At 47.5% G+C, this 24,698-nt stretch overlaps 1 protein-coding gene across 1 annotated transcript in view; it reads left to right on the forward strand.

The window, feature by feature from the left end:
• Positions 1 to 599: 599 nt before the first annotated feature.
• CACNA1I (calcium voltage-gated channel subunit alpha1 I) overlaps positions 600 to 24,698 on the forward strand; it is a 166,306-nt gene continuing 142,207 nt past the window's right edge. Inside the window, exon 1 of the mRNA XM_050892893.1 lies at positions 600 to 880. Within this exon, the coding sequence (XP_050748850.1) occupies positions 600 to 880 (281 nt within the window). The remainder of the gene's footprint in view (positions 881 to 24,698) is intronic.

Consider the following 24,698-nt stretch of genomic DNA (forward strand, 5'->3'; position numbering starts at 1 on the left):
ACTTCTAGCTTGCGTTACAGCTCCCTGTTTGAATGAGTTCTGTATGGGTTTGACATGCATTTGCCAGTGTCAGTCTGAGGGAGCCTGTGCAATGATTGGCATGGCACAAGGCCAGCCCAGCGTGTCCCTGGATGGGAGAGGGCATGCCTGGGGCAGAAGAGCTGAACGTGGAGCTGGCAGGACCGCATGAAGGAGTGTGAGGGCAGAGTGGCTGTGTTGTGTCAGGATGGGCCCATCCCGCTCCAAAGCGCAGTGCTCCATTAAGGTGCTCAGGCTGTCTCCAAAAGAGTTGGCACTGGTGCAGCACCGTGCCAGGGTGTCTCAGGGGCTACAGGGATTATTTAAATAGTGATGGAGAGGACTAGCCAGAGGACTCTTGGTGGAGAGAGGGACTGGCAGAAAAGAGTTTTGCTTAAAATTGCTTCAGCACAAAGTGCGACCGTGGTTTATCATTTGTCAGAGCCATCAGTCCTGCAGACCTCCCCTGCTCTGAACTCACCAGGAGAGCACGGGCGTGCTGTGCTCTTGCTGCTGATTCCTCATGTGGGTTTCATTTCTCTTTCTCCCCTCCTCTCCAGGGGTTCTCGCTTGCGGCTGGCATGGCAGAGTACGTCCCCCAGCCTCCCTCCACCTGGCCCGCAGGCCCGCAGCCCCCGCATGCCTCTGCCGTCTGCCCGCTGGAGCCCGTGGATCTGGGGGTCTCAGAGCAGCAAACGCCGCTGGAGCAGCCACCGTCCTCCCCGGAGCTGGGTGAGGATGAGGAAGTCACCTCCCCGCCGGACCCTGATGTCCCCTACCCCGACTTGGCCCCCGTTGTCTTCTTCTGCTTGAAGCAGACCACCAGCCCGCGGAACTGGTGCATCAAAATGGTGTGCAACCCATATCCTTTCTGAGCTGCCCCTTCTCCCTCCCCGCCTCTCGCTCCCTCCTGCCCCATCTCTCCCTCTCCCTGCCCTCCCGGGGTGCCTGGCAGGTAAGGAGTGATGTTTCCTACATATTTAACGACCTGCTTTGTTCCTCGCTTGCATTTAAACAGAACCTCAGCTGTTTTAGTGTGTGATCAAAAGAAGCTGATTATGAAAGAGGGGACTTCAGAGAGAGATGCTGACAGCCCCAGTCACAGGGGGCTGGGTGAGGGGAGAGGGGAGGGGTGAGGAGAGGTATTTTAGAAAGGCCTGTTCTTCCCTTTCCTGGCTACTTTTTCACCTCTACCCTGGGACAGAGCAGGAGTTGCTAGCCCAGGAGCTTGTCAGCAGGCTGCCACGAATGGCAGAGGTGTCTCCTCCCGCTGAGCGTACCGGCTTTAGTGAGAGCTCATCTTGCCCTCTGTGAGGAAACCACCACTCCTGGACTTCGATTGCAAGGATACGTAGGTGGCTCCTTTCCTTTCCATCTAGCACATGTCACTGTCCTGCCGATGTCTTGCCGTGATGTCTGGCCAGGAACGAATGGGAGAATCTGTTCAGAGTTTGATGCTGAGCCCCATACTCCCTGGGAGAGATCTCCAGGACACGAGCACGTCCTTCTTTTGCACGGGAGGTCAGCAATTGCACACGTGTGTGTCACTGTTCACACTTGGTGCCTTGATTGCAAGGAGGCCCCTGCAACCCACCAGTGCAAATGATGACCACCTGCACGACTCATTAGCACTGAGGCTGCTAGGAAGCAATGGCCTCTGTGGCTCTTGAGCCTGATGCAATATAAAAAACAGGTGGAGGGCACTTCTTGTTCTTTGGACTATGGGACCCTTCATGATGGGGAGAAAGTGGAGAAGAAAATGAATCATTAGAGAGGTTGGTCTGAAGTTTTACTTGAACCTTTTTCTGGCCAGAAATCTCAAGTGATGGCACTTTCTACCTGGAAGTTTCTTAGTTCCTAGTTAGGTGGGTATTATCTGTAAGAATGCTTGTTATGGTTTTGATGCATTGGTTTCTAGATTAAATCTGAGTGTTTGGGAACACAGCAGAGACTTGCAAAATCTTTCTAAGAGCCTTTTCAGCTTCAAGAGCCGAACTCTGGGTGAAGTCTTGAGGTGCTGTCAGCAGTAACAGATGACCTCAGATGGCTGATGAGTCTGGAGATTTGTTTCAATTTCAAATGTAGGAAAAGGTTTGGGTTTCAGCTCTGAGCTCTCTTCTTAAAGTTCAGAAGCCCTTAAAAAGGTATTGCAGTCTCAAGTACAGGTTATGACTGAGAACTTGTTGGAGGTTTAGGTTTTCTGCTTTCCTTTCTACTGGCTGCTCCTTAAAATTTTAAAACTTTGTATTGAATTATGCATTGCTTTTCAATCACTGTGTGTCTGCACTAGTTATGTTCTAGGAATCTTGTCCCAGCATGTGGTGGGCTCAGAGTAAAGCATGAGAGATTTGTGTCTCAGTGAAAAGGCTGGACTTAGAAAATAAGAGAAGAGTAATAGCCTGGGTTTGGGATGAAGATTTGCTCTTGAATGGGGGAAGGAGGTTGTGGGGGAAGAAGAGAAAAGCCTGTCTGTATTTCTGGCTAAAAGGTGAGTCAAAACATTCCCTCCAATTTGGTACATAGGAGGAGTTTGCGTTAAGTGTTGGAGCTGTGTTATTCAAGGAGTTGGGCACTATACGGCCATTTTAGTGTTTAAATGTTGCTTTTGTTTTAACCCTCAGACATGTGCTATTTGACTCTGAAAAGGACTTTTTCATAGTAGAAGCTATAGAAAGAAGGAAAAAGCCTCATTCAGTCACCTGTTGATGACATTACATCTGGTTACATGTGACACCAGGGGGGTGAAGGGCAATGGTGGGGCTGCTGGAAACCTTTGGAAAGGGTTGTTTCAGACCTGTGGTTTCAGCTCAGCTGTGTGAAGTTAGGAGACTATTTGAAAAGCAGAGACTGAGTGGAGAGGATTCAACTCCTCCTTTGATTCCCCCCACCGCCTGTGGTCCTCATTTTGAATGGATCATGCAGTAAGTAGTTCCCATAACTTTTTTCAAATGAGGGATTGTTTCTGCACACTGAAGGTTTCTTGCAGGTAATATGTTGTCCTGGTTTCGGCTGGGACAGAGTTAATTTTCTTCTTAGTAGCTGGTACAGTGCTGTGTTTTGGATTTAGTGTGAGAATACTGTTGATAACACTCTGATGTTTTAGTTGTTGCTAAGTAGCACTTATCTTAAGCCAAGGACTTTTCAGTTTCCCATGCTCTGCCAGCAAGCAGGTGTGCAAGAAGCTGGGAGGGAGCATAGCCGGGGCAGCCGACCTGAACTAGCCAAAGGGGTATTCCATACCATGGAACGTCATGCCCAGTATATAAACAGGGGGGAGTTGGCCGGGAGGCGCAGATCGCGGCTTGGGAACTAACTGAGCATTGGTCAGCGGGTGGTGAGCAATTGCATTGTGCATCACTGTTTTTTTTTTTTCTTCACCCCGCCTTCCTTTTTTTGTTATATTCCTTTTCATTACTATTATTATTATTATATTTCATTATCACTATTGTTAGTATTATATTTTACTTTAGTTATTAAACTGTTCTTATCTCAACCCACAAGTCTTACTTTTTTTCCTTCACTCCTCCCCACCCCACTGGGAGGGGGAAGTGGCTGCGTGGTGCTTAGTTGCTGACTGGGGTTAAACCATGACATATGTTCTTGGCATCGCTTTTTTTTTTTTGATAGCACCGTAGAAATGGTACAGTTCCATGGCCTGACGGCAGATCACTCACTGTGGTCTCATCCCTGGCTGGGAATGAGCCCCTTTGTAAGGGATGCTTCTATGAAAGTCAAATTGTGTCTTCTAAGAATTTATACGCTTGCCTGCTTTCTCCCTGTCTGAAGTTTTTCATCCCTGTTTTTTTGGGCTATTGGGTCTCCAATGCACTTGTGCCAAGCAGGGGCAGGCTGAGTCACTGTCACAGGGCAACACCTGGCCTTTCCTGAAGATTCAGCAAAAAAGATGGTGCATTAATTAAAAGCCTGTTAATCTTCTCATTGACTTTCTACTAGGCCAGAGCTTCATGATCATTGTTACGGAAGTACTGTCAATGAGACTTAAAATGGAAGTGCCAATTGTTAAGGACTGTGTAGCAATTTTTGTAAGCGCAAGGTCATTAACCACCAAATTTCAATTTAGGTAATTGCATTCTACCTACTTAAATCCCCCTCCCCTGAAGATTATTTTTCCTTCCATGAGCAGTCCTGCAATTTTGTTATGTGCTATTAAACAACTGCCATATTCTTTTGCTGCAGTGCAGTAAGAGGAGAAAGAACCACTTATAGCCCTGCTTTAAAATCACTTCTGGATGCATATTAGCATATAAATATGTAATGCTGTTATTGCAAAAATTGTAGACCTTAACCCCTTTTTAAGATAGGGACTATGTTCCATGTGAAACTTGTGGTGTTTGTCCCCAAAGGAAGTATTTACTGTGCTTTTTGCCATTGTGCTGTGTGGTGAAAAGGAGCCTGATGCTTTGAAGTTAGGTGATTACAGATTTCTGGGGTGGCTTTACGTACAGTGTGAATGAATCCTTGAAGTGCCCTAGTTTATTGGTGAGCAGATTTTTTTTTTTTTAATCCTGATAAACCTTGTCGGATACAGGTAACTGCTGTGTAATCAGCTGGGTATGCAATGCACACCTGGAGCCTGGCTTGGCTCCTGGGAAGTGTGCCTGTTGGAAGGGAGTCTGGCGTGATGCAGCACATGAGCAACCCGCCAAACAGTTTGTTTAGGTTGATTTCTGTTTTGATGAACAGGCAGAAGGCTGGCCGCTCCGAGTTGCGGACCACGGGGCTGTTGCAGCTACAATGTTAACAGTCAATATTTGAGATATGGTTATGAGAGAGGCTGCAAGATTTTTTTTTTCCCTTTTATAAAGCCTAAACTCCATGTCAAATAGGATTTCAAGTCGAGCTCTGAGGGGAAATAGGGTGAAAAGTGTGAAAACATGTTTCCAAAACAATTGCGTAGCATTCATCTTATGAATTTATAAAGTGTTTGGGACTAAATAAAGGGCATGCCACGTGGCGCCTTACAAATGGATCCTGATGCACTTCGCAAATTATGAGAAGATTATGAGAGAGATGCCTGGATGTCTGCATCACTGTTTGACTCCTTGGGGTTCCATAAAGACTTTACACTTTATCCATCCCTAGGGTCAAATGCAGTAGATTTGGTTTGTCTTTTGAGCCTTTCTTTAAAAGAAACTCTTTCCAGGAGGCCCAGACCTCCCTTTGCTGTCGTATCTATAATATTGACGTGACAGCGAGAGCAAGAGTGAAGTGTGCCATTAAAAAAAAAAAATCAATGCTAAAACTGTAGCAGTAATGAGATAGGCTCTGCAGTTCACCACTCTGTCATTTTCTTGCTTTTTGTTATATACCAGCCCCCTTCCCTCATTTGTGAAGTGTGTTGGCCATTTGGGCTTCTGTTTTGCACTCAGGCAGTAAAGTGTTGTGTTTCCAGTTGATTTCAGTAGTGTAGGAGCAGTGGGTCAGGTCCCAGTTGTGCAAAAGCTTATATATGCGCTTAATTTTTAGTACCGGGAGTTGTGTTTTATAGGGTATAGAGCAGGGTGGCTTCTCGAAGCTAGTATGACTGCTTGTGTGTACTGAGGAGCTGCCTTGTAGCTCATTAGCTTTAAAGATCCTCCAAGTAGGGGCTTTGCCATTGTACCTGTCCCTAAAAGTCCTACCATGCTTCTGGGGGTACCTTTCCTGTAACTTGTACTGGCAGCTGTATTGGCTTCAGCTATGTGCTTGGTGCACAAGGAAACGGGACTGGCCTTGGACATATTGATGGGGAACTGAGAAAACCTACAGATTTATTCCCCACATCCTGCCTGCCTGGTGCCGCAGATGTCATTTATGTATGAGCCAACTTGAGTATAGGATGGTTGTTGATGGCAGTAGTGGTGTTTCATGCTGGCACTGCCCTATGGAAGCGGAGTGGAGAATCGATGCTGGAGGAGCAAAGAAAATGATGCGTGTGTGGACTGGTAATTGATACTTCTCTTGGTGACATTGAGCAGGTGATGCCATGGTGCATGGAGACCCCGTGCTGCCAAAACCACTGCTTTTCAGGTGACACGTGTGGCCAAGGGGCCGACAAATCTTTTTCTCGTTAATAAGCTTTGGGTGAATAGGTGTGTTATATTACACCCTGGTCAAATATCAGTTTGGGCAATTCGTTCTTGTGTGAGTGAAATTTTATGTGCAGATTCTGTAGTATGTTGTACTTGTTTCTGCCTTAAGCTGTTGCCTTGTGTACTGTTAAACCCTGGATGCAATCTTCATAACAACTGGCTGTAGTTAATTAATAAGCAAACACCACCTGCAAATTTATTGCAAGTCTTGTAATAGTTGATGTCTGTCTTAAGGCCTGAGCTCCTGTAATCCTCTGAGGTTTACTTTTCTCTTTACATGTGTACATTTATATTTTTGTGTGTGTGTATATACATAAATAAAAAAAGAAAGGTTCCTGCCTCTCTAATAGGTAGAGAAAAGCTTGGAAATGTGACCAGAAGGTATAATAATACATCAAAAATTGAGTGGCTTATGAATTTTAAGCAGCATTCATCATTCTTGAGGGCCTAGGGATCATGGATTTCCACTCTTGGGGTCAGCAGTATCAGCTTTTATGTGTGTACCTGCAAAACACTAAAATGCATATGTTATTCCTGCTTCTCCATTTTAAAGACAGATCTCTCCTGTCTCTGCAAATCTAGCTCAGAAGACAGGTGAAGAGTCTGGCACTTATTTGAGGACTTGTGATAGCTCTGTATTGTTCTAGGTAATCAGGCAGATGTTGCTGCTGCGCCCTTAGGAATGGATTGATTTCTGTTGATTATACAGCTCTGTAGACCACCTTCCAGCCAACAGATATATCTGTATACCCAAGATCCAACAAGTGCAAGATGCTTTTTTTCTGTAAAAGGTTATCTAACATCCCTGCACTCCACAACACACTAAATCAACTTTACAGTCGCTCCTTCTGCATGGGAAACTGAGCTGATCCAGAGCTCTCCAGTTGACATGCGGTGTTGGTGGCATCAGTGTTCCCCTGGGCATGTGCTGAATGCTTTTCAAGCTTTAAAAGGGGGCAAGCCTGCTTTAGATCTTGCTGGGTTTTCTGCCACTCTCCCAAGCTCCTTACTGGTGGAATGAAGTTTGCTATTAGCAAATAAGGGTGACTTTTAATAAACCAATTGTCCATAAATATGATTAATGTTTGAAGCGATGCATGCACCGGGCCAACACAGCCATCTTCCCAGGACCAATCTATTCTCAATTACTCTCCTCCTCTTTTGTGTTAAAAATATGCTTTAAAGGAGACATTTCCTATGCTTGTGAACTGACCCTTAATTTTCCTGTTAATTCTCCTGTTGGGAAGCTGGCTGGCCTTCACCCCATCTAACTCTACCTGTCTGAAAACCAGGCATCCAGGCTCTCTCTGTAGATATTTGACAGACTGCCATCTGTAGCAGGAAATTCAGCACGCTTAACTTAATCCCTCCCTTCAGAGGGCAAAGTCACTCTCTGGAGGTTCCTACTTTTTCTTCGTTCCTAAAGAGGGAGTTTCTGGACAGCGGGCTGTGGGGATTGCTGGCTAGCATCCTGGGCTGCCTTTAGGATTGCTGTGCTGTTTGGTTCCCCAGATGCTATGGAGGGAGGCAAAGGGAAAGGCAGGGAGCAGGTTTAGTTTTGGAAGTGGTGCAGTCTGAACATTTCAGCATTTCCATAAAGAAATATTGGGCAATCTTAGTTTTGTGGGAGGAGGGGAAGGCACACTGTCCGCCTGGACTCTGGATTGGGAAAAAGCAGTTCTGTAAAATCCAGCTTCTTTCCTGGGATAGAAACCCTGCTTCCTGGTTGTGGTTGGTAGTTAGAGGCAGGTGGCAGGGGGAGCATAATGGTGCTCAGGACCTGCACAAGTAGTTGGGAAGGAAGCTGCCTCTGCAAAAGTAGTGACAAGGGAGTGTCATTAGTGTGGGTCGTTTTGATGTGCAAGTTTATGGTGGGAAGTTTAAAGGGATCGTTTACACAGTCAGATGTGGTGTAAATGGAATTTAAACTCGTGCATTGTCATTAGTAGCACACAAGGGATGGATATGTTTGAAGGGGATTTGCGTGCTTGCGATCTGTAAGAAATTGGCTGGGTTGCATGTATGCGAGATGCATGCAATTCCAGGCAAGTGGGCAGATGTAAAGGGATGAGGTCTAAATTTGGCTGGCTTGCAAGCTGGCCCTGTGTATCTAAGCACAAATGCTGAGACAGGCTATCTTGCTGGCTCCCATCTCTTTAGCTTATTCCCCGGAGGTTTTTATAGCGAGAAGTCAAAGACCATGGTTTGGAAATGAAGGAGGACAACAGCACAAACAAAACCAGAGCTCTGACTGTCTGAAGCTTTAATGTCCATAGGGTCTAACAAAATCAGAAATAAGGCTGAAAAAATTGTTAGTGCATACCTACTGTCTTCATGCCAAGCTCTGAGCATTTTCCCTGTTACTGAAGGATAGATTCCTACTGTTGGAGGAAGGGCAACAAATACTGAGAGGACACTGTGGTTTAGGAGAGGGGTATTTTTTTGCTGTATGTATGTTGTACTGCCCTGTTTCCCCAATACATGCCAAAAACAATAAAAGACCTGCTAATGCTCCATGCCCTGATGCTTCAGGGAAGTGGGGCTAGGACTCTTACTGCAACAGCTTTTTATGAGGTATCTCAATATGGTCCCTGGATTTCTGGTCAATGAATGTGGAAGGCGTGGGGAAGCAGGTAGGAGAGAGTAGAGGATGAAAGTAACATCCTTGTCTGGTGTTAATCAGTGTTGTTCTGCTATACCTGGTGAAAACAGACCTATTTGCACCAGCTGTTGCTCTTCAGGCTAGGTTGGGAAGATTGGTCTTGTCTTGTCATATAGTACAGTGTTATCCAGTGCAGACAGTGTGGTTTGTGCCAGCCTAGGGGGTACCTGGTAGTGCCAGGCCAGAGAGAGGGACAATGTGCTCAGCCAAATGCGGGGATGGTAGCAGTGCCTGCTTTGGGGGACCGCCCCGTCCGTCCGCAAAGTGCGTTGCTGAACCGAAACAAACACTGAAAAACCTTTCTGGAGCACATTGTGTTTATTCACTGGAATATATTTTGCCTTGGAGATGAGAACCATTTACTCTGAAAAATGGTCAGTTTGCCTTTTTCAGCCTTCATGAACACTGGAGCAGGATGTGTGAGGGAGCCGGAGGGGGCTCTTGGAGAAACAGAAAGGGCGATAAAAATACTCATTTTGAGTTTAAGACCTATAAAATACTCTGACCAGACCTCTAATTGCATGTTCTGTCATAACAATGTGAATTAAATAATGCAATTAACCACTAACAAATTGACCAGCTGCCTATTTGAGGACTTGACACTCTTCCCACCCCAGACCATGGGGAAGGGCCAGCAGCCAGGTGAATCTGCTGTGTGTTGAGTGTAATACTTGACAGGAGCTGCTTCAGGTGAGGGATAGTTAACAGAGTTGCAGCTCTTCTGCAGCAAATGGCCTGCAGCTAGTCCCAGGATGGTTAAGAGGAAAGACTGTGTGAAAAACTTGGCCTATTTCAGACCTCTGGAGAGAACAGGAGCAAAGAGTCTGCCAGGCTGTCAGCCTCTAAGCTGGAAAGATCTTTATAGTCCTAGAGAGGCACTGTCTTTGGAAGATGAAGGTGTAGGAAGGCTGCAGCCTGGTGTAAGATGGACCAGGCTCAAGCTTGCACCCACTTCTGTCCTGCGCTCACTTTGCCCGCTGGTTCTGGTTGGCCCAGCACACCTTGGCCAGCCCCTTCAGCAAGTCCCTTGCACATGTCCGTGCCACTGCCCCCCCTCTGCTTCACTGCCTGCCATGGGGCAGGGGCAAAGGAAGCTTGTCTGAAGTGTGCTTCTCCAAAATGGGGTTTGCCAGTCTCTTGCTGGCGGGGGCAGCGGGAGGAGGGCCGAGCAGTGGTGGGAAGTGCCACCAGGCTGGGCTGGCTGTTCAAAGGGACAGATCCAGCTGGCGGATTGGGCTTGCCCTGCTCTTGGTCGCTGCTGCTCCCTGGGCTGTGGGTTTGTGCTGTGCTGCCTCATGTCAGCTGTGCTCCTCCATCAGGGAGGGAATGCTGCTGGCTCTGCTGCCCTACCTGCCTCCCCTCCCTGGAGTGGTGCTCAGGGCTCCACTGCGGAAATGAGCAGGGATCATCTCAGGAAAAGCTTCAGAGGAGGGGGCAGGCTAGCTGAGGGGGATGTCTTTTATTCTGGTTGGAGAGGACAGCAGAGTTGTGATCAGCAGCTAGGGAAGGAGGCTGAGACAAGCAAGGAAGGCAGATAAGAGTGCAGCTGGACTTGTAAAAGAAGAGATGAAGTGTGATTATGAAGATATAAGACAGAAACTGATGGGGAGTGATAAGTGGAGGTTATCTAGGTTAGGAACAGCTACCCTGGCACCATGCTGTAAATCCCTGCTGAGCTTGGCAGTCATCTCAACAAATCCTTGTAATCAATGGTATCAAAGGCAGCTGATAGATCTGAAAGAATCAGCATGAATGCTTGATCTTTATTGACTGCCATTGAGGACCAGTGAAGTGAGTAAGGAGGTGGTGTTATGGCAGTGTAACCCTCCTGCTAGAAGACCTGCATAGGCGTTTGGACGGGTTGGCTGGTCTGGGGGCTGGAGTTTGAGTGCAGTGCTGTGGTTGGAACAGCTTTCACCTGCCCAGCCCTGACTGCAAGGTCAGCTGGTGGGGATGAAGATGGAGAGCTTAGCCCAACCATCCTGCCTGAAGGATGCCTATCCCTGCCTCCCCTTTCTCCAGCTTTCTCCCTGCCCGTTGCATCAGTGCAGATCAGGGGAGGGGAGTGACTACCTCAGGCGGGACGGGGGATGCGCAGAGCTGTGATGTGGGTGACCATCTGTCCCCCGAGACAACGGTGTTGCTTACACTTAGGTACTGCAACTCATCCAGGAGGAAAGAGAAATCTGTCCTTGCTAACGATACAAAATCACACTCTTTGCTTATCCTTTCTTCCTTTAGTTTTCTCTCCCCTGGTCTCCCCTCGTCATCGCCTACTGTGCTCGAGTCTATAAAAGCTGCCGTTGCTCCCCCTCCTTGAGTGTGATTCGGAGCCACCGAGTCCACGCAACTCCTCCAGCAGCCCCTCCTGTGACTAGCCACCCTGTCTCTCCCCTCTCCTTTCTCCATCTGTGGCAGTCTGTCATTTTTCCCTCTCCTCTTTTTTTTTTTCTTCCCTCGCTGTCATTCTTGGGTTTTGCTGCTAGTAGCCTGTCTGTGTTGATTGCTGCTGCCCTTGAATTGGCTCTTTCTGTAAAGTGCCCTTCTTAGCCAGTATCATGGACAACAGGCTTCCTGGGGGGAATGGTCAGGAGCTAAAGGGAAGATCTAAAGGTAGGATTTAAACAGGGGACATAACTCATTGACTTAGTTAGAAGGAGGGAAAAGGCCAGGGCTCTGCAGAGATGTGAGAGCTTACCTGTGAAAACAGCGGATTTCCCCTGTCTGTGGAGGGGATTGCTATGTGGTGGGGTGGAAATTGCTGCTTCCTCATCCTCACAGGCTGCTTCCATCCCCATCTAGAGCATTTTATTCCCAGCCCAGGTCAGCAGCTATCCTCCTGTGCCCTCCAACACGCAAGTGGCATCCGTGACATCCCCATCCCGAGCTGTCAGTGTGCAGGAGCGCTGTGCTGATTGCAGGATGGCAGGGTCCAAGGGGTGCATCTGCCCTGGGAGCAGGGGCAGGGTGCTAGTAGGTGAGCATCCCCTGGGCCAGCTTGGGTGAAACTTGCTGCTGGAGCAGCTGGCCCTGGTCCTCTCTGGGAGGTAGCTGGCTCTCTGCTAATCCCTGCTCACCAGGGCTGGTTCTTGTGGGCAGATGCAGACAGATGTGAGCTCAGCAGGCTGGCTGGGAGCTGCGTGGCTGCAGTCTCCTGGCCATGTGCTCCAGCTTGGAAGCTGGGCAAGGTGGTCAAGGGTTTGCTTACAAAAGTTGAACCAACACTGCTGTCTGAGCCTTGTTCCTGACCCCCAAACCTTTGAGAGCTGTTTCATCTTTACTTTAATAACTTGGTTTTGTTTATCGCTGCCTCCCCAGAGTAGCATAACTGCTGAAATACCACAAGGGCTTTCAGATTGCTTGTAGCTTGAAGTAACTGGATGTCTTGAGAGGCAGGGTGAACCAAATGTACCTCCTGTGGGATTTCAGTTCTTAGAGTCACGGATGAAAAGGGCTAACATCAGTACAAATTCATCCAGGAGAAAGCTGCTGAATCCAGTGCTTGTAATGCTAGCTATGAGATTTGCCTCAACAGGCAAGAAGGAGGGAAGGAATGGAAAGAAAACACATGGTAAAATATTAACCTCCCTATTGAAATAGGCTGTTTGTAACAAACAGCAGCTGTTCTGTTTCATGGCATGGAAGAGGCAGGAGCTCAATATTTGAGGGCAGAGAAATGTTTTCTTCCATGCAGAGGCTGATAGTCTCTCAAGTCAGAAATCCAAAATCTCTGCTTGCTTTCCAAGTCCTGCTTATTATTTGGGACCACACTAAAACACTATGAAGGTGTACTTGGCAAATCTGCCTTGCCCCATCATTCACGCACCCTGAAAGGATGCTTCCTACATCTACCCGTATCCTGCATCTTGCTTCTCAGCCAAGAACTCGGCACACTAGTGCAGCAATAAGTCCCCCTATGAATACAACATCCTTATTTTCTACAAAATGTACTACAGATGCCAGCTAGCAGGCGTTGTTAACAAGCATTGTTATCAATAATTAAGCTAAAACATATTTGAGAGAAGTATGCTTTGTGATGTATTACAATTTCTGTCATTGTTTTTGTTCATGTATTTACCAACTCGTGATGTAATTTTTGCTTTGAGTAAGTCTCCTGGTTTTATGGGTGACTCTGGCAGGCTCTGCTTTGTCTATACGTGCGATTCAGGCCAGGCCTTGAAAATGATTGTGTCATAAGTGAATTATATTAAAAAAAGACACACTTATAGAAGTGCAACAGTAATAATATATTGCCTTTGGTACTGTCTGATGTTCAGTGCCACTGGCCAACTGTGATATTTCTTAATGAAAGATGTTATTTTTTTCCTTAAGGCAATTTTTTGCTTGCTTTTTTTCTTTCCGTGTGGCTCCTTTCTGATTCATTTCCTTGGTGAAGTAGGATCCTTCCCTGCTTTGGAGTTTGCTCCTTTCCTCCATACTTGTTGACCCACTGTTTAGCAGCCTCTGTGCTGGCAACTGCTCTTGTCTTCCTATCTGGACCCCTCTTTGGAAATGAGATTTTAGCAACTGGTGGGGGCCCTAGATGGTAGACCAGTTGTTTTATACAGGAAAAGCCTTTGGAGGCAGCAGTCTTCTCACTGTTTCCTTGTAGCATTTTATTTGTCCCATGCTACAGCCTCCTAGTTTCTGTTTCTTATAGGTTGACCCTGTTGTCTTTCCCTATGTGGGCAACCCCCTGATAATACACAGTTTCTTCCTTGGTGGGTGCCAAGTAACGTTTTTCCTTCATCTCCTTCCCAGCGGGATCTCTGAAGTCACACTTCATACGAGGGCCACGCACACAAACAGAACCAAAGAAATGGAAGACTTAGTTCTCATTGTTACGTGAGGTGGTAACGTGGTTCTCAAAAGCTGCCCAACTTTTCTCATTTTAACACTCTTTTTGTCCCTTAATGAAATTTTAATTTGAGGTCTGGGAGACAAGGACCAGGCAAACAGCCTGGGAAGGATACTGGAATGGGGGACTGAGAAGCCCAGGAGGAAAGTAAGTCCAGAGGGTCAGGCAGCCAGCAGGGAGCTGAGGTGGAAAGCTTATCCACCAGATATCTGCCCACCAGAGGGGAGGAACTGGGGAGCGATGGCATGAGCGAACAACCTGGAGAGGGGACTGGGTGGGCTGCTGGGCAAGGCTAATGGAGTGGCAGGTAACCAGGGTGGGGGAGGTGAGGATCTGAATGGGAAGAAGCTGGCTGAGAAGGCAAAGGCTGGGGCAGTGAGCCCAAATTCACTTGGGCAGGCTGGCAGGGTTGGAGGGCTTAGGCTGCAGTGAGAAGCGGTGGGATGGGAGCATCCCATGTAGGGTTGGTGGGGTGAAGTAAGGTCCCTGCCCCAGAGCCTGCACGCTTTGCATTCCTGCTTATTTCTGTTTCCTTGCTGCCAGCAAACTTCTGTAAGGCCCATTGGCTAAATGAGATGTCGCATTGCTGTCTTCACTGAATGCCATCCCTCCCTGTGGATGCAGGGATCCTGTGGAAAAAAACACATGAACATGCAATGAAAGACTGTGTTGTAAAGGCAGTGTGGAGAGGGAGAAACTGAAGTTCTGCATTCATCCTTAATTCTGTCTTAATTTCTTGGATTGAGTCATATCAAAACAGTATCTCCTGAGCATATTCAAAGCATGATTTTTTTTTCTCCGATGGCAGCTGCTAATTTATCTCCATGTGGATGGATTGTTACAGGATGAGCAAAAGAGGTCTTGGGCTACCCTGCTGCCCAGTGCAAAAGCAGTGTTTCAGAGCATCCAGCAACAAGTACTAGTTAAAAAAACCTCTTGAATGCTTCTGCACAGACAAAACAGGTTGGTTTGTTTTTGCAACTGTTGAAATTCAACTTAGTTTTCCACCAAAAAAAGTGTAGTCATACCTGCTATGGAAGTTTCAGCTCAAGCTGCCAGTCAGATGAAGCTCTAAGCAAATGAGATTGGGTGTTGGAAGGGGGAAGAGTTTGGAGTAGGATTAATTAAAATTAGTGTTATCAGTGTAGCTGCATACAGCATTCTACCGTGTAGTTCAGCTCTCACTGAAGCCTCAAGTTTCCCCTACAATACAATAATTAACTATTAAAGTAGATACTTTAAAAAAAAAAAAATTCCTCCTCCAGAGAACCATAACCTGGGATTTTTTTTCAAAGCACAGAATTAATTGCATCCCTCCACAGTATCTTCGAGGTGCTGTTATTTCTTTAAAATGTATTTCCAGCATATTGTGATATGTCACACATCCTTTAAATATCCAATAGCTTTTTAACTTTTAAAAATCTATTTCACACTTAGTGGCATGCCTGTAATGCATTTTTCTGGAATGTGTGGCAGATGTCTGGGGAAACTGTGTTTTCGCCCATATGGGGGTTATTTTACTGAAAAATGAAGTAGGATTGGCACTTCATTTGATTTCCCTGAGCTGTCACATCAGGGATTCTCTGGCTGGGTGTGAGACATGAATCCAGATCATAGGTAGACTGCAGAAGGCAAAATGTGCTCTCTTCCCTGGACGAAGGGGAACTTCTCATGGAAGAACATCCTCAGACGGCTGCAAGGGCGGGGGGGGAGAACAGGCTGGGGAGGGCTGCTCTAGGATATCCTGCTCCATGGGACTTTTCAGCATGATCTGGAGATACAGAAGTAGCATGAAGTGTGTACTTGGCCCTTCCTCTGTGAGGAGGAGGAAGGTGGCAGCTTCGAGGTTACTCAAACCTTCAGGGAACTTCTGACTCTTGTGACCTGGGTTCCTGAGATGGGAACTAAGCTAGGACTTCAGGGTTGAGTGTTGCTGAATTTTACTCCTAGGAGTAATAAATGCTAGGGCTGCAGTCATTTTAGATGTGTCAGGCCATGATTACGTGGCTGTGGTTTAGGGACAGAAGGGAATCTGTCATTGCTGTGTTGGCCAATGACAGCTGTGTTTGCAGGGGCCTGATCTGTGTTTCTGTTTTGACTCTTCTTCCTCTCTACCCTGTTTGGATGTGGCCTTGGCCCCTTGTCCTTGTGCTATGGTGAATTGTGTCCCTGTATTTTCTCTTTTTCCTGTTCTTCATAGACAGGGAGACAGACTGAGCACTGTGCTTGGGGCAAGCCGCCTCTGTCCTTTCCCCTGCAACATCAGAGGGAGAGGCAGAGCAGAGGAACTGCTGCAAGCCCCTGAAGCTAGTGCCTGTGCCAACATCTCCCCTTTGCTGAGACAAACATAGTGGAGATAAATACCAGGTGTCTCTGGAAGGGTAGTTAAACACACCAACAGTCCCTGTTTTGTCATGTTGGGATAGCTGAGTCTTTCTTCCAGCTTTACATTTCAAAAGATTGCTCATGGCGCTTGGCCCACCCTTCTTCTTGCACTCAACCTGGGAGATTTGTTCCTAAGTTTCTGGGCAATAAAAATGCCCAAGGCTTATTTGGCTGTCGTAGCAGCCAGCAGCCAACTCGCTGCTGGTATGTGTGGGCACAGGTGTGCTGCTGTCAAAGCATTTCTGGGCAGAGTTTCCAAGGGACGGAAGAGCGTAGCCCTGGGGGAAGCTGTCACCGAGGGCATTGCAGTGGGGAAAGCAGGAAGGTGCTGGGTATCACTTGAAATAGAGATGTGAGCTGCTGTGCCACTGTGTGGAGGCAAGGGAATGGGTGGCTGAATGACCTGGGATGTTGCCCACAGGACAGAGCATGTCTGTGGTCCCATCAGTGGAAGCAAAGGTGTCAGATTAGACAGCTCTAGCAGGAGAGCACAAAAGTGATTATTTCCTTCCCCGGCCACTTGACTTCTTTGTGTACTTCTTGAGTGTGATTAAGCCGATTAGTGTCATGCACTTGAGATTTTGTCTTGTACCTATGGCATTTCTCATTCTTGTTTGTGTGCGTGAAGGATTTCCTCATCCATTGCTGTGATACCTCTCCCCACTGGACACAGGATTATTCTTTTCTGATGATTAACATTTTCATGGGTCTCAGGCAGCTTTTCAGGAACAGAGAGAAATTCCCAGTAGAGAATCTGATGCAGTCTTTACTTTCTGGACTTAATAGTTACACCTGGGATTATTTCATCCCACTGAATGACTTCTCTTCTGAGACCCTGCCGCTTCCCCCCAAACAGCAGTGAAACTTTGTATTTATAGGCTTATCTCTGCACTCCTTCCCCATCAACTGTGCTTTTTATGCTTGGTGCCCTCAGGTACTTAGCTACATGTTTGTGTTTGGAAACTGCACAGAGGCCTCAAATGCACTGTCATGAGATTGTTATGTCTCAGTCTTCCTCCCCCTGCCCACATCAACATGCTCACACTGAGATGCAGGCTGGGAGATAACTCTCATGGAGCCAGTGTGGCTCTCAAACGTGTGCAAGCAGCAGTGAGACCATCAAAATACACTGAGAATTGGACAGAAAAAAGTATAGGAACTGCTACTGCAATGTATCTATTGCTTTTATATTATTAACTCTCTATGTTGATGACACATACACAATAAATATGTTTAATAGTGATACAATTACTACATAATAAATCATCTAAATGAGTTCTTTATTACTCTAATTTATATGCATCTGTATAAATCAGAGGTGTACTCACCATTCTCTTGCTGTCCCTGAAAGATACAGGAGGATTAGAAGACATTTGCATTGATGAGGCTTAGGTAAATATTTGACTTACTGGCAAGTTCCTGTGCAATTATCCCTAGGAGAGACTTGCTGTACCTTCCCCTGTGCATCTCACTGGGTGATGCCAGAGGGATACAGGGAAAAGGGGGGCCCTTCCACTGGTGTTTAAAATCCTGAGGGGACCTAAAAGCTTTTGACTGGAAGGTGAGGATTTAAACTGGGTGTTACTATGCAAGGTATAGGGGGAAGACTGCAGAGCTATAGGTCATGGTGGAGGAAATTTAGTGGGCTGTTGTATTTTGGGCCAGCTGGAGGCCACTGATGGGGAGGGTAATGACTGAAATGCATGTGGCTCAGGTGTGTTGGGATCCCAGTGTAAACCACCAGTGCAAGGAACTGTGTTGATGGTGGGAGTGGAGCCCTCGCAGCCCTTCTTGGGCACCACCCTGTGGGCTGACAGATCCAGGCAGCCAGTGAGGGATGCGAGAGGTGTGATTTGGTTGAAAAATGAGATGTGCTACAAGGACTGGAGTTCATAGCCGGGAAATGATCTGTGGGCTGGTGATGGGAAGGCCCTGTTTTGGCAGAGGTGGGCATGGGGCTGCCCCTGCCTGCTGGTTGCATGCAAGGTGGGCTGAGCCTCCAAAGATGCTGGGCTCAGTGCAGGTAAGTGCTCAAGCATTTGAGCCATATCTGCTGTGGCTAATAAATTGGCACTGCTCCACTGACTTCCAGAGATCTCTGCTTGTTAACCCCAGTTCTGGGCCGCTTGGCTTTCTCAAACTGGGGTATAAATCTTAGAAGAAGGAACAAGCTCTTTCTTGTGAGACTTCAGCCACCTTTCTTGTTTTGGCCAGGCTGAATATACCATAAAGGACAGCTTTTGTCTGTGCTGTTTTCATGCTTCTGTTCAAACCAGGCACTTACTGAAACAAAATGAAATCTGAGCTGGCAAGTTGGGTTTGAGTTTCAGCTTCACTGGGTTTGTGCTTTGTTCAGATTAATTCTCCTTTCCCCAAAATTCTCGTACCTCCCACCCCGTCCCCCAGACAGGGAGGCAGCTGTTGAGTTGTCATTTCTCTGCTTTCATGAAGGCCCAGTGGGAAGAGGAGACAAAGCAGAACATCTTCTGCCTTCTCCTCTGACTGCAGGTGGGGAGCTGAGCTCCCAGAGGAGCCTGTGCCTGGCTGCTGCCTGTGAATTGGTGGGATGTCGCTCTGGGTATGCTCACGTGGCAGGTGTTGCTGGAGGGAAAGAGGGGGAAGGTCCAAGAGAAGAGGTGATAGCAAGCCCAAGTGTTGTGGAGGTTCCCACTTTGGGTACTTCACTGGCCCTCTATGTATCTGTCCATCTGAGGGAGAACTGCTAGGCAGGACCTCGTGGGATGGCCAGGCAGGATGAAGCACAGAGAAGGTGCAGGAAAGAGGACCTGGGGAATAAGATGAGGCAGTGCATTAGTGCTCCTAGGAGCTGGTATGTCTTTAAAGCTGATGTGTTGCCATGGAGTGTGCCTGGCAGTGAAGCTCCCTTGTTGCTTCTCAAATCCCATTCAGGCAAAGAAGAATGGTGAGGAGATTAAAAACAATGCAGAGTGAAGGTACTCCATCTCCTGCTGTAGCATGCTCTCCTTGGCCCCCACACCCTCCGCTGCCTGGGCGTCTCTACAGCTTACTCCCCCACATGGGTTGGGTAAACCGCTTCCCTGGTACCTGCCACCCTACAGAAATGTGTTGTTTTCCCACGTTGTGGGAGCCTGGGAGAGCACCTGCCACAGCTTCTGCACAAACAACAAAGCAGGGAGGGAGAAGGGACCTTTCTGGGAAGCCAGGAGTGTGGGTGCAGGACTGGAGGCAGCAAAACTAATGGCAATACTCCCACTAAGGTAAACAGGAGCAGAACTGGGTTGGTGGAGGTCTGGTGTTACCTAACGTATTCAATAATGACTGAAGAGGAAGCTAATGGTCCTGTAATGGAAATGTCAAAAGATCCTTGACTACAAGATATTCTAGGTAACATGACCTAGAGAGGTTAGTAGCAAGGAAAGATAAGGCTAAGATAAACCATAAGATGAGGCTTTAACTCTGGTCATCTTGCTTAGTTCTGTGGCTCTTCTATAAAATCTTCTCACCATCATCTACCTGTCCTGGTTTCGGCTGGGACAGAGTGAACTCTCTTCTTAGTAGCTGGTACAGTGCTGTGTTCTGGATTTAGTGTGAGAATAATGTTGATAACACTCTGATGTTTTAGTTGTTGCTAAGTAGTGCTTATCTTAAGCCAAGGACTTTTCAGTTTCCCATGCTCAGCCAGCAAGCAGGTGTGCAAGAAGCTGGGAGGGAGCATAGCTGGGACAGCTATGACCCCAACTAGCCAAAGGGATATTCCATACCATGGAACGTCATGCCCAGTATATAAACAGCGGGAGTTGGCCAGGAGGCGTGGATTGCTGCTGCGGCATTGGTCAGCGGGTGGTGAGCAATTGCATTGTGCATCGCTTGTCTTCTCTTGGGTGTTATTTTTTTAATTCCTTTTCATTACAATTATTATTATTCTTAGTACTGTATTTTATTTTTACTTTAGTTATTAAACTGTTCTTATCTCAACCCATGAGTTTTACTTTTTTTCCTTTCCTCCTCCCTAACCCACTGGGAGGGGGGAAGGGGAAGTGGCTGCGTGATGCTTAGTTGCTGGCTCGGGTTAAACCACAACACCACCTCACGTTGCCTTATGACCCATCCATCTCTGGACCTCCTACCTGCTGGTGCCTTTTTGCTGGCCCTAACAGCCTCTCAGCTGGGTAAGCCACACTCTTCCCCCATTGCAGGGTGCTGGGGAACAGCCCCATCAGATCTCACTGGCCTCTTCACCCCTTGCCCATCAATATCTTGCTCACCCCAGTCCTCTGATTGTGGCTCGATGTCTCTCCCTGCTACCTGCCGTGGTCTTCGTCTCTAACAGCTGCTGTGGTACAGGAGTCCCTGCGCAGCCAGAATGGTCCTTACTCCTCTGTGCCTACAATCATCCTCCATCGGCAAAACCACTTCCTTTTTTCACCCCCCTTGTTTGGTGGGGAGACAGTTAGCCACTATTCCCTCAGCATCTAATAGGGGCAGAATAATCTCTAAGGAAGGAGTGAAGGGGGCAGTGGAGATAGAGGGAGAAGCAGCTGCTGCTGTTCCTCTACATGGGGCTGACCATTCTGTGGGTCATGAGCAGATCGGGTGAGGTGGGGTCCTTTCAGTGGGATGGAGCTGCCACGGGCTCCCGGGTGAGCCAAACCCCTGTTTCAGGAGGGAGCAGCTCCAAAGTGGTGAAGAAACAACCCTATCTCTCAGTGCAGCATGCTGAGTCTCTTCTTGCTCTAATAAGCTGTTGCTGCTCCATGGGGAGGTTCCCTATCCCATGCCAGGTCCCCTTTCCATGATGTCGTGGTTTAACCCCAGCCGGCAACTAAGCACCACGCAGCCACTTGCTCACTCCCCCCTGGTGGGATGGGGGAGAGGATCAGAAGAGTAAAAGTGAGAAAGCTCGTGGGTTGAGATAAAGACAGTTTAAGTAAAGCAAAAGCTGCGTGTGCAAGCAAAGCAAAACGAGGAATTCATTCACCACTTCCCATCGGCAGGCAGGTGTTCAGCCATCTCCAGGAAAGCAGGGCTCTATCACATGTAATGGTTACTTGGGAAGACAAATGCCATAACTCTGAATGTCCCCCCCTTCCTTCTTCTTCCCCCAGCTTTATATGCTGAGCATGACATCATATGGTATGGAATATCCCTTTGGTCAGCTGGGGTCAGCTGTCCCAGCTGTGTCCCCTCCCAACTTCTTGTGTACCCCCAGCCTGCTCGCTGGTGGGGTGGGGTGAGGAACAGGAAAGGCCTTGACTCTGTGTAAGCACTGCTCAGCAATAACAAAAATATCCCTGTGTTATCAACACTGTTTTCAGCACAAATCCAAAACATAGCCCCATACCAGCTACTATGAAGAAAATTAACTCTATCCCAGACAAAACCAGCACACATGACAGCCAGAAATACTCCTGTTTTAGCCAGAGGCACTTTCAGTGAAAAGAAACCTTTCACTTTTGTGTTTGCAGGGCTCAGTGCAAACACCCTTCACTTGAGAAAACCAGGGCTCAAGTCTTGCTACAGGTGACTTGCCCAAGTGGAGCCCTCCTTGGAGAGCCCTGTCACCCTCTTGCCCCAGGCTGCCCTCCCCTTTGATCACTGTCCTGTCCCCCGTCCCCCCCTGCCCCGTCCCCCAGCTCTGCAGGGTCCCCAGGTTTCCATGCAGCTTTGCCAACGGGTCTCCCTCCTGCACAGCAGGCTGCCAGGCTCTTCATGCCCATACTTGATCACTGATGGATTAATGGGTGTCTGAAGTGCAGATTATTAATCCTGACCTCAGGCAATGTCTCATTAAGAATGAAAATAAAACAGAAAATGAATAGAAGAGGAAATGAAGAGGCTGAAAAGGGAATCGTGAGGAAGAAGCGTGGAAACGGGGAGGAAGAAATTCAGTTTGGGACTTGATTTCTCTGGAGGCAGAGTGGAGAGAAGGAAAAATGGGAGGTTTAATAGGGCAGGGAAGGAGAAGATGGAGAGGTGGATTGCGAGGAAGGAGGGTCAAAGGAGCCCTTGCCTAGGCAGTCTGCCAAAGGCCATGGGCCTGCTGAGATTTCGGCAGGGCCAGGCTGAAGCAGATGGGGAGAGAAGGATTGTGAGTCTGAAGGCTGCATGAAATATTTAAGATGCTCCATCAAACTAGCTTCTCAGTGGTGGTGAGATGCTGGGCGGGGGAAGACAAGAAAAAATTTGGCTGACAATGAGAAGCTTAAAAAAATATATTCTGACAACATGCGGCTCTCTTCTTTACATCTCTCTTCTTATCTCTTTCACTTCTGTAGAGGTGACATGCTGTCTAATTATGCTGGACACAAGGATAGGTTTCTTCATCCTCTGAGGCTTTAGTTTGCTTTTGCTTTACTCTTTCTCACTTTCTTCCTCTTTTCCCCATTCCCCAAACTGACAGCATCTGTCAGACAGTAACCAATTTCAGGCTAGCTGGGTCTTGCTCACCTCTTCCTACTTGTGGTTTAACACCAGCCAGCAACTAAGCACCACGCAGCTGCTTGCTCGCTCCTCCCTGCTCCCAGTGGGATGGGGAAGAGAATCAGGAAAAAAAAAGTAAAACTCATGGGTTGAGATAAGAATGATTTAATAACTAAAATACAGTAATTAAATATAATAATAATAGTAATGAAAAGGAATATGACAAAAAGAGAGAAATAAAACCTGAGAAAAGACAAGTGATGCACAATGCAATTGCTCACCACTCGCTGACTGATGCCTGAGCAGTGATCTGCCCCTTCTGGCCAGCTCCCCCCCATTTACATACAGAGCATGGTGTTCTCTGCTATTTCACACCAGCCATATGGGGCTGTTAAAGGGTGAGTGAGTCCTGCTGATCACCCCTTGGCTCTCCAGTTGACGCATCAGCATATGGATGGGAATTGGGGAGTCTCAGTTGGTGCGTTATTGGTGCCAGTGCACCATTGTGGTAGCAATTGGCACCTGTTGTTCTTTGACCCTCAGCAACCCCACAACCAAAGGATCCTCAGAGACCAGACAAGGTAGACGGCTGTTTAATTTCCTCCGTCTCCAAGGCAGCTATATCAAAAGCCCACCAATACCCCTTTGGGTCCTTAAAATACCCTCTCCTGAGGTAGCCTATGCCAAGGATGCATGGAGCCTCTGGGCCAGTCACAATAGGGTGCTTTTGCCACTTGTTCCCTGTTAAGCTCACTTTGGCTTCTAGTACAGTTAGCTGTTGGCATCCCCCTGTCACTCCAGAAACACAGATGGATTCTGCTCCTTTATAATTTGATGGCATTAAGGTATACTGTGCCCTGATGTCCACTAGAGCCTTGTACTCCTGTGGGTCTAATGTGCCAGGCCATTGAATCCACACAATATGGTATGGAGTACCCCTTTGGCTAGTTGGGGTCAGCTGTCCTGGCTATGCTCCCTCCAGCTTCTTGTACACCTGCTTGCTGGCAGAGCATGGGAAACTGAAAAATCCTTAACTTAGGATAAGTGCTACTTAGCAACAACTAAAACATCAGAGTGTTATCAACATCATTCTCACACTAAATCCAAAACACAGCACTGTACCAGCTACTAAGAAGAAAATTAACTCTATCCCAGCTGAAACCAGGACATTACTGCTGGGGTAGGATATAGGTCTCTCCCCTTTGGGCACAAATGTGCCTTCTCCCTCACACCCCCTTTGCTGCAGCTGGGGGCATCAGGTGGGGAGTCACCTTCTCAAGACCTTTCCTTCCCCCCACCTGGTGCCTGGTCCCTTTGACTATCTGCTGTTGGGAGTGGGATGACTTGAACAGTGCCCAGTACAGTGAAGCCTTGAGCTCAGTTGAGGTGATGCAGGAGCAGAATCTGATTATAAAAGTATCCACGAGGATTTTTCTGACTTTATCCCACCTTGGCTGGCAGAGGCAAAGCTCCTGAAGAATTGGATGTCACTGAGTGCCTGGTGATCCAGGCAATGGCAGAGCCCAGGAGAAACCAGAAAGCTCAACTTCCTCTGCTCATGAGGTTTTGGACCAATGTGTACTGCACTCTGCCTAGATACAAATCCTGCACTCGTGCAGTACCATCACCCTTTGCTTCTCCCTCTTCCCTTCCCTCTATGCAAGCAGCAGAGAGGCATTGCCTTTGGACTGGTTGTGTGTAATCACTATGACCTAGTTTGAGGGCTAAATCTAGAAGAGGGGGAAAACCATGCCCATTAAGTTAACAAATACAATAAATGACTACGCGCCCCCCCCCCCCCCAATCCAGTGTTAAATTCACTTAGTAATTTAGATTAGGTTTTGGTTAGGTTAAAAAAAAAAAAAAGAAAATCTCAACGCCTGTAGCAGTCATTTTTAAATGTAGAAAACAATCCAGACTTAATTCTGAATCTTTCAGCTCTGGAGACCTCATTTAAAGGTGACAGGTACTGCATCTTGCTTTTGTGATCTTCCTGTGCATGGTGTGTCCTGCCCACTGTTCACTGCCTCCCCACGAACCATGCTTGATCTTTGCTAAGAGGGTGGAATTGTCTGTTCTTCCTGTTGATTCAGCCGAGGTCTGCAGGTGACAGGTCAGCAAGTGCATGTTGGGGTTTTTTTTGGAGGGGGGGTGGGAAGGAAGGATATGAAGTACATTTGACATGGTTCACAAAGCAAGTGAGCCTGGGTCATTGGTCTCCAGCTTTTCTTGATCACTCTGGCATCAGAAACATCACAAGACACAGTTCAGTAGACAAATA

This window comes from Gymnogyps californianus, chromosome 1 (assembly GCF_018139145.2).
Source record: "Gymnogyps californianus isolate 813 chromosome 1, ASM1813914v2, whole genome shotgun sequence".
Lineage (NCBI taxonomy): Eukaryota > Metazoa > Chordata > Aves > Accipitriformes > Cathartidae > Gymnogyps > Gymnogyps californianus.